Raw genomic sequence first — 10,627 nt, forward strand, 5'->3', positions numbered from 1 at the left:
TGTTTGTCTTTCATAGGATCAGTGCTACTTAGTTTTATTTTTCAGAGCTTGGTATATGCAGTAAAGCATATCGGAAACAAAGACTACTGCAGCACTTTTTCTGCAAGCATCAATCACTTAAAGAAATTAAGTGCATGGATGAGCAGCCCTTTACAATGTGGAGCCTCCGATAACAAAAAAAAAAATGCAGGTTTGGGCTTTTGGTGAGCTAATAAGAATGAAAGTATTTTGAATTTACTAATTTAACAATCATCCAGCAGCAGTTTCTCCCACTCTTGATGAAAGTTCTCGAGCCAAAATTTGATTTAAATTATCAGTTGTGGAAGCGTGTTACTAGAAGATGAATACAAAATACATTTTGCAGCCATTTTTACAATTTTGTATGTGAAATTTTTGAGATAGTTGAAATATGTAACGCAGTATAAGAAGTATTTTGATTATTTTCTTAGTAAATGTACCAATACATAATAATAATAATAATGATAATAATGTTGTGTAAATATACTCTGTTATAAGTGAAAGTACTGCATTCAAAATCCTACTCAAGTGAAAGTACAAAAGTATTAGCATCAAAATACACAAATTGCATAGAGTTAAAGTATTTCTTTTTACATAATGACCTGAAAGATTTTGATATTATTGAAAAATAATTATTGATGTATTAGTGTGTACATTATTGTACTGTTGCAGCTTGAGCTCATTTTAATTACCTTATATACTGCTAGATAAGTTATTCTATTTATGTTTTACATTCCCAAAGAATGGGCTGAATATCTACACTCAACAAAAATATAAACTCAACACTTTTGTTTTTGCTCCCATTTTTTTATGAGATGAACTCAAACAGCTAAAACTTTTCCCACATACACAATATCACCATTTCTCTCAAATATTGTTCACAAATCTGTCTAAATCTGTGATAGTGAGCACTTCTCCTTTGCTGAGATAATCCATCCCACCTCACAGGTGTGCCATATCAAGATGCTGATTAGACACCATGATTAGTGCACAGGTGTGTCTTAGACTGCCCACAATAAAAGGCCACTCTGAAATGTGCAGTTTTGTTTTATGAGGGGGGTGCCACCATGGGCCACTTGATCCACAACATTGACATCAGAAAACCTCTCACCCACACAACACCACACACGCTGTCTGCCATCTGCCCTGAACAGTGTAAACCGGGATTCATCCGTGAAGAGAACACCTCTCCAACGTGACAGACGCCATCAAATGTGAGCATTTGCCCACTCAAGTCGGTTACGACGACGAACTGGAGTCAGGTCGAGACCCCGATGAGGACAACGAGCATGCAGATGAGCTTCCCTGAGACGGTTTCTGACAGTTTGTGCAGAAATTCTTTGGTTATGCAAACCCATTGTTTCAGCAGCTGTCAGAGTGGCTGGTCTCAGACCATCTTGGAGGTGAACATGCTGGATGTGGAGGTCCTGGGCTGGTGTGGTTACACGTGGTCTGTGGTTGTGAGGCTGGTTGGATGTACTGCCAAATTCTCTGAAATGCCTTTGGAGACGGCTTATAGTAGAGAAATGAACATTCAATACACCAGCAACAGCTCTGGTTGACATTCCTGCTGTCAGCATGCCAATTGCACGCTCCCTCAAATCTTGCCACATCTGTGGCATTGTGCTGTGTGATAAAACTGGACATTTCAGAGTGGCCTTTTATTGTGGGCAGTCTAAGGCACACCTGTGCACTAATCATGGTGTCTAATCAGCATCTTGATATGGCACACCTGTGAGGTGGGATGGATTATCTCAGCAAAGCAGAAATGCTCACTGTTGCAGATTTGTCAACAATATTTGAGAGAAATGGTGATATTGTGTATGTGGAAAAAAGTTTTAGATCTTTGAGTTCATCTCATAAAAAAAATGGGAGCAAAAACAAAAGTGTTGCATTTATATTTTTGAGTGTAGGAATTAAAGGAGAGTATAAAATATTTGCCACCAAAATACAGTGGAGAAGAAGAATAAAATAGCATGACATGAAAATACTAAAGTACATTCGCTGGCTAAATGGACTTGTTTGTATTCTGCTGGTGGCCAAAATACTGGGACCGTTTGAATGAGATGAAATGAGCAGGGAATGATGGAGTGTACCACACAGATGTTGTGGGTTTGCTCTGGTGATTGCCTGAAAACTGAGTAAGCATTTATTTGAAAAGTGGCTTAGTGCACACTGGCTGAGTCACGCGTTGGCCGCCCTCTTTACCAACCAGCCAACAAAGGCTCAGGGCCCCTCTGTGTTGGTGCTCTGGCTGATGGAAGCAAACACTGCTGGCAGCTGTCCTCTAACTCCTGACCAAAGTCAGTGATAAACAGGCCTCATGGGGAGCAGAGGAAGCCTGGGAAACAGGAAGACTGGGTTTGGTCAGAGCCACCAAGCACTTAGAGCCAGATAAGACTCCACAGTCGGACGGGGATTATAAATGGAAAGTAATGACTCAGTGTGTTTTCAAATGAAAATGGAAAGCAGAGCAGCTATTTATAGACGACCACAGAACATGGGATAAGCATGGAATACAGCACTGCCATACTCTGGTAAGGCAAATCTGAACAGGGCAGGCTGTGATGATTCTTGTAACATGGCTACAGCGTCGGGCAGCTATCTGGTGTGAATGAACCTTCAGTGCATAGTGTTTGGGAGGGGATGCAAGTGGTGTAACATTTCCAAAAGGCAGGAGAAAATCCCGTTTGGCTTCCACGAAAAATAAAACCTGTCCAAGCTACCGGGTTACTCAGATACATAAATAAAAGGTGAATCTTGGCACCAACAACTGACAAAAAAGAAGTAGATCTTTCTATATGTATGTCTTGTAACTATTGATGCATACAAAAAAGACTATGAGCTGCACTACATAGAAATGAATGAAATCAATCATTTTTTTGGGAAGCAAACATGATATGAGGGTGACATTTTGTTCAGATCAAATTGACCCCGCATCACAAGCATAGTGCAACTTGAAACAAAGTTTGGCCGACTCTATGAAAGATAAGGGGCTGTTGTCTTGAAGTAGAAAAGGGGGAAAATTTGGGGTGGCTCATAGAAGCAAGCATAAGCATCCTTTTTCCAGGTCAGCATAGACGGAAATGTGAATGAACATCCTTGACTTTTTTCATGCTGGTGTTGCTGATGTGATGCTTCCCTCAAGGCTGCATGCCAGGATAAGTTTCCACACTGTTTTGCAGCCGATATCCTCTCTGTATGTGTGCGTGTGTGAGAGAGAGAGGGGGGAGCTGGTGAGGCTTTAGGACCTTGAGGCTCGTACTGCAAAGCTCAGCTCCTCCTCCTCTTCCTCCTCCTCCACTGAAGGCTGTTTACGAAGAAGGCTCAGCTCCTCTTGACAAAAACAAGGGCTGGGACTCCTGCGAGAGGAGCAGTGTGTCTGATGCACATTCAGCACAGGCTCTTCCTCCATTTTACACCTTTTGTATACGTTTGTGTTTGAGAGAGAACCAAGGCGCATCATGCTGTCTGTGAATTCAGCCCGTCAGCTCTGCAGGATGTTTTTCTCTCTGCACGTTGTTTTCCTGAGCGTGGCCATTGTGGAGAGCAGCGCATCAAATGGAGATCAAAGAGGTAAAAAAAAAAAAAAAAAGATGGATTGTGGATTATGCATTTATATATTTTTTCATTTAATTCCTCTTTTGTTGTAAAACAAACAAAGAAACAAGCAAAACTGTGTGAAATGGCTGCTGTTTAAACGCGAAGGGGTGATGTTTGGTATGTTTACCATCTGTTTATGTGCAGGACTCATGTTATTTTTGTTGTTTTCCTCAGACTGCATGACATCCAGTGGTGTGGATTACAGGGGAGAAGAACAGAGCTCCTCCACGGGTCTGACCTGCCTGAACTGGACCAACACAACCAGAGACTATGACGTTAACATCCATCCTGATTCACAGACAGGTACACCAATTGTTTTTTTTTTTTGTTTTTTAATGCAGGGATCAGTGAATGTCTCAAAAATGGCATTTAAAGTATCACACATCTTGATGAACACAACAGGATAACCAGCTTCACTGAGATGTTGAACAGTGTAATTAGATTAATCATTGTAAGTAATTTTACAAACATGCAGAGCAACAAACTGAGGAATTTCTCTGATTTATCTGCTTAAATGACTTCTTCTCTACAGAAACTGCACTTTCTTTTGTGTGTTCTTATGGCAGCCTGTTCATTGTAGTGTGATGAAGTCGTGTTAATGATTAATGAATCCAGCGGTTTGCCCACATTGGGACAGACGCACACACAGTATTTTCACAAGGAATCAGTAACAGACGTGTGCTGTTTTTATCGTTCCTCCTCTAGGTGCTGGAGATCACAATTACTGCCGAAACCCAGACTCCTCCGACGGGCCTTGGTGCTACATTGCTGGCCCAGATGGAACAATCCAGAGACAATTCTGCACAATTAAGCCATGCAAAGGTCAGTAAATGTTGTACAAAGCATTCATTATTAGCATTTGTTGAGTGTATATAGGGCATTTGTCAAAAAATACCAGCCAGAAAACATCTGCAAATGTCTGCTCTGGCAATGTTTGATATGCTTTTTCCAGATGAATAGCAATACAGAACTGAAATAGCTCTGTGAATGCTCTGTGGGATTTGTTCTCATCATTCTGCTGCCAATTACTGCTTGTAAAACTCCTATTATTTTAAACAAGTGGACTCTGTTGAGAAAAATAATGAGGCTCTTTTTTTTATAACTATGCAAATTTTCTAATTAGTTGACACAAAAAAGATGCAGCCAAGTTGTAAACTTATGTGGGTCAATAAAAAAAAAAAACACTTTAGAAAGTTTCCTTGTGGTACAAATACCACAAATAAAGCATAAGTACGTCGTTGTTGGAGATGGATTATCGACTATAGACTTTTTCCAGGTAAGAGTTTTAATCTGTTGTAGGTCAGTTGGTCAGAGTGAAGCTACTGGCAGAAGTCTTGTGTACTTTATCCTTTGTTTCCCTCTTATCTCCGGAGCCAACAAAGTAACACAATAACAAAGCCCTGCACACACATGTTGGAAAGTTCAGCCCCAGGAAAGGCGATGACCACGCCCAAAAACCAAGCTCATTGGCACACAGAAACAGACTCTCCTTGGAGACGGCATCTAATTGGCTGCTTCGCTTTATGACTTCATGCCCTTTAACTCGGGCAGAGTTCATAAACAACTTGAGGAAATGGAAAAAAAAACCTTAAAGAGCAGATGTTGACATCTGCAGCCAAACCTTTCAGTCTCTTGAAAAGGAGTTGAGCAGGAGGAGTGTGTTTATATCTGGTGTCTATAAAAAAAGCATGCGCTTGCTAATCTTCTAAATGATTTACATTCCAATAGTTTCACGAGTTCAGTGGCAGAGAATCGGTTCTGCTGTCTGGGAGGGTTCTGCGTCAGTGGTAATGTCAGTGAACCAGCAGTAATAGAAAACCACACGCTCCAGATGATGCTCCGTAGTGAACTCAAGGTGTAGCGTACTATGATGTAGTAACAAATGAGGGGTCTGTTTGTTGGGATGCTTTGTAGAGCCTCTTATTTTTAGTGTGTGTTAATGAGCATCGATGTAATAATGTGATAAAAAAAAAAAAAGAGCCAGCACTGTGTGAAATCCTGTCATTGTGCACTGAATGTAATCTGATATATCAGTACACTCTGTCATAATATTCAATAGATCAGATGTATATGGAAAAGTATAGCTGACATAACCGACTTTTCTGGGTTAATCAGCAAATAGAGGTCAAAGTCATGCAGCAACATAAACCAAAAAGGTCCTGTACAACTAGAGAAAACAAAGGGAGATCAATCTATAGAAGACCAATCTGTATGGTAAAACTTTGCACTGGTGATTACAGTTGAGGAATGAGTGTTTTCCATGGGGTAAAGACTTGTGAGAATGAGGTGAACTAGGCAAAATAAAATGACAGTTTTCAATCAAGTCAAGAATGTATATTGCAAAAATGACTTATCTGTGTCTTACCTGCATGTTTTATTTTGCTCTGATTTGGTTCACACTGACAGTAGCACGACAAGGAAAATCTCTACTAAAATTGTTATCTAATTTCTTCCCTCATTCATTTCTTTGTGTCTTTAGAGGAGACCTCTGCGGTGCCAGCGGAAACCGAATCGCTCATCCCAGCAGGAACCACTGCCTCCACAGAGATCTTCCAGCCGGCCAGGTCACGAGCTTCTCAGGGAGAAGTTGCAGCTGTGCAGCCGGTGATGGGAATCAGCCAGCGAGTTCGCACGGCACCGAAAAAGAAGAAGGACCTCGGCACTCTGGGTACGTTGTACCGACTGTTTCTCTGAAAACATACCAATGATGGTGTTAAATGCAAACCTACAATTAACCTTTATGCTCTCCTGCTGGTTTTCAGGCTACGTCCTCGGCATCCTCATGATGGCGATTATAATCGTCCTGGGAGTTGGCATCACTTTGGGCTACTTCTATAAGAGGTCCGTATCTAAATCACAGCAAGAACATCAGCGTTTAGGTTCAGTATTGAAAGAATTACAAGAAATAGGTATGAAATTTGTTGTATTCTGCCTTCAAAGAGGTGTTTAGTCTGTTTCATGAATGACATTCACACATTGTGTACTTTAACCGTGACACAAAAACAAACAAATGATGATGACACGTCTAAGGTCTGCTAAGTTCAGATCATCAGCTGCTCCTCATTGATGTTCTGTGTTGTTCCATTTGTATCTAACGCAGCCAGTTTTACAGCGTTATCACAGCAACCACAACAGAGCAGGGCAGAGAATGAAACGCCTGCAGTCTATTTTGAGCTCTCTTATTTTATCTTCTCGAAAGCAAAGAGCGTGTGGAGGGTGGGCTGGATGGAGGGGCCTGGCCATTCGCTGCAGTTATGTAACACGTAAAATGATGACGGCAACGCTGTGAAAGAGGGGACTCTGATTCCCTTTGGCACAACACAAAATACATTGCCAGGTCTGTGATTGGCTCTCGTATGTGATCAGCAGGGAGCCTGTCTTTGCTTTCTATTATTAGGAGGTGATTATTAATAAGGAGGAGAGGCACATTATGTCAGAGGGTTTATACTTGCCCTCAGTGTGCGGTGACATCAGCCTCAGTAGTGGTCATCAGTGACTGAATGTGCTCTCTAGGCCAACAGGGGTGTGATGCAGAGGTTCTTGTTATACCTCCATTGGGAACAGGTTCTCAATCTGCCAGTAGGAGAAGGTATTTTCATGACAAGGAAACTGATCCCCTGCACCCTGAAAAGCCCCGAGGCCCTGCAGCGTTGTACAAGTGTTTGGACTCAATTTAGATATCCCCCTCTAGAATGCATTGCTTTGTTCTGTCGGTGCAATTAGGCTTTTTCTATCCCTTTGTGAGCAACCTTTAGTTGCAGTGGGAGGCTTTCTTGTTCTTTCTTGTCAGTTACATTAGACGATCAATGTCGCTCTCCTATCTCTGTGTTACAGTGCAGCTGGAGCCGTCAGACAGTTAATTTTTTTTCTCTGCAACACCGCAGGAAAAGCAGAGAAACCCGCTAGCTTTGCCAGGCAACCTCTTCCAGGAAATCTCTGTTCCTGGGAAAGAAACAGTCTGGCGCAGAGCAAAAGGATGTGAAAAATCCCAGATAATACTGAAACTGAAATCGTCTCTGCTGATTTACGGTGTTTTTGAGGCAGAGCAGAGCTGCACCACAGGCATCCCTGACGCAGGCAGGTCGGAGGTGTTTTGAATCGGGAGTATTTTTGCCTGTTTTGGCTCCAGATCAGTAGAAGGCCGTCTCATGCTGCTTCCCGTCACTGAATAGATAAACTCCTCGCCAGCTCGTCACTTGTGCGCTCCATTCGCCATCTGTCTCTTGTCTTTGCTGCGAGCCAGGCACTTGTTATAACAGGTAGCGTTATCTCCATACAGTATGCTATCTGAAGCCCCTTATCATGAATATTTAACTTGGCTGGCACCCAAACATTCGACTGCACATAGCTTCAGCTGCAAGGCATCACTATAGTAGATATTTTCCTTATAGTAGCAACAAAATTAGATGTGACGCTGATTGGATTTTCACACGACAGCTTGGATCTTTAGCAGAGGGATCATTTCAACAGGGACCATCCAAATTATTTTATTACAATTGAAAGAAGTCCAAATGATAGCTACTGTTGCTTGATAACTGTTTGTCTGCTCACTTTTAAAAAGTAATTATAGGTCAGCGTTTTTTCTAAGTGGGAATAAAAGAAACTGTTATTGCAGACTGAACTTTTGAGATCTAACTTGAGGTGAATGTTTCATCTTCAGGGGTCGGGACTTGAAGAAGCAGCACGAGCAGCGGGTCTACGAGCGTGAGATGCAGAGGATCACGCTGCCTCTGTCAGCTTTCTCCAACCCCACCTGTGAGCTGGTAGATGAAAACACGATCGTAATCACAGCGGAGCACGAGACCACCCCTGTCCAGGAGGGCACGGAGGGCGGAGACCCTCTGATGGGCCAGCAGGCCGGCACCCCCGGAGCATGAGTTAGCATGTCATCCTGACTCACGACTGTGATGCATTTTTTTTGTGGACAAAAAACCCCACTCCCATCTCCCTGTTTCTCCTCTTCCACCTTCCAGAGTAGCCTGTTTCTGAGGCAGTATGGGAGCAGTGTTGGCTCCAAAGACTTGAACTGAATGCTGTGTCCTTTGTGTCCCTTTTCCTTCATTTTTTTTATTTTTTAAAGGAGTGAGGCACAAATAAGATAAGCTGACACACAATGGACACAGTCTGAACAACTAAAAAGCCATCAAGGTGAAATTGTTCTTAATTAAGCTATTTTACAAGGTCTTTAAAATTCATATCTGAAAGCCAAGAAAATAAGGTCACTGGCTGTCTTTTTTTAAAACATCTAGTCAAGGATACTCAGTGTTCATAAAACGCCGTGATGAAGCCAATTCTTTATCAAGAGATAGCGTTTGGAATGGGGAAATGTTTGTTTTTCACACGAGGTGCGGTTATATGATATGACTGGGCGATGGGTTTTCACTTGTATTGACCCACTGGCTGTGCCGACGGAGACACGGAGGAGACACGTGTTTGTACAGAGACTGCTTTGTCTCGGAGAATTACTGGTGGCACAGATGTGTCTCCAAAAATAGTCATCCTGCTCTGAGAAGACAGGATGAGGGAGCGTGAGGTAAAAACGGGCCCGCTAAAGACAAGGGAAGGCCTCAAACTCAGAAAAACTGCCTTAGCATGATGCGTCTGAATGTATTAGCATAATTTCTTGTGGATTTTTTGTCTTTTTCCTCGAGTGGCGGGCCAATGCAGTTTGAAAGCATCGACAGTGGTCATTGGCAGACGTGAAAGAAGACGTGCCCCTTTCTTCTACAGGTTAAGGAGTGACAGGAACTAAAACAGAGCGCTCTCAGGACGCATGAGAGACAGTAGTTAGTCCTCAGGACAAAACAGCACTGCCACAACACAGAACAGATGGGATCAGAATAAGAAAGAAAAAGGTCTGTCTTTGCAGTGCAGGACAGTGTGCTGAAGTGCTGAAGAAGCCTTAGATTCAGACATTTGAGATGCATTTGATGCTTCAGAATAGAGATGTGAATGGAGCAGAATAGAAACAGTCCAAAGTTTGCTGTTGTTCACATAAAACATCCGGAAAAAAAACAACAACCCATGAATGCATGTATATGGTTACCTGCTGTATGTTTGGGGTTCAGGGGCCATTTTTTTGCATCCTAAGAAGTAGAACTGTTCATTGAAAAATACATTTAGATAAATACCTGCCTGAAGATAGAAACCATTGTACACAGAAGACTTTAGTTGCACTCGATGCACCGTTACGCGTCACTGTATTAGCTGTTTGTTTGTCATCATTCAGTCACTCCAGACAGTCTTGTTTTGTGATTACTGCTGGATCCACATCACTGGTAATCTTCAGTTACTGCTGCTCCATTGTTTTAAGCGTCTGTGTGCTGGATGTAATTGTTTTCTTCATTTTTGCAATGTGTTGAAATACTGCTGTTCAGCATTTGAATTTAGTGCTTTTATTTGTATGGATGGATGCAGATTTTCTCTGCGGAGACTGAAATAAAACATCAAACACCAAAATGTGTAACTGTATATGTACAATTACAGAGAGAAAATGAATTTTCTTCACTAGAACATAAATCGGCATGAAAGCTTGGACTGCTAGAAGTGTCTTGTTGTTGAAGGCTTGTTCACTGCAGGACTGTTTTGTAGCAGCTCCCTCTGTTGGCAGTTTTTAAATTAATTTATTCACTGGGGTCACCTGAGAAAGCAGGTTAGGAGAACACTAGACTAGACTAGACTTGTAAACTTCTGAAAGCTAAAAAGAAATTCAGCAAGTTAGGTTTCTCAATGTTTCTTTGTGATAGTTTGTCATACGCAAATGTCTTCATTCTTTTTTATATATACATTTTTAAAAAAGGAGGAATTACACTCAGCAAGTCGTCCATGGCCAGGATTTAAAACTGATGTACACTGCTTGGTTTGGTAGTTTTGAACTGATTATGAGACAGAAATGTTGAAGCTGTAGGCCTCAGCTGACAATAGGTCTCAGAAAAAAGCTCAAATTCTATAGTTGTGAGCTATAAAAAGAATATTTATAGAATTTTTCATTTTATGCACCTACTAA

General features: G+C 41.7%; 1 protein-coding gene across 1 annotated transcript; it reads left to right on the plus strand.

Annotated features, from left to right (window-relative positions):
• The first annotated feature begins 3,300 nt into the window (after positions 1-3,300).
• Positions 3,301-10,080, plus strand: pik3ip1 (phosphoinositide-3-kinase interacting protein 1). Its single transcript, XM_022198851.2, has 6 exons — positions 3,301-3,594; positions 3,796-3,924; positions 4,327-4,443; positions 6,101-6,289; positions 6,384-6,462; positions 8,282-10,080. Exons 1-6 carry the CDS (start codon positions 3,483-3,485, stop codon positions 8,496-8,498), a joined length of 843 nt encoding a protein of 280 aa, XP_022054543.2. The 5' UTR covers positions 3,301-3,482; the 3' UTR covers positions 8,499-10,080.
• Positions 10,081-10,627: the final 547 nt, after the last annotated feature.

This window comes from Acanthochromis polyacanthus, chromosome 7, assembly GCF_021347895.1.
Source record: "Acanthochromis polyacanthus isolate Apoly-LR-REF ecotype Palm Island chromosome 7, KAUST_Apoly_ChrSc, whole genome shotgun sequence".
Classification (NCBI taxonomy): domain Eukaryota; kingdom Metazoa; phylum Chordata; class Actinopteri; family Pomacentridae; genus Acanthochromis; species Acanthochromis polyacanthus.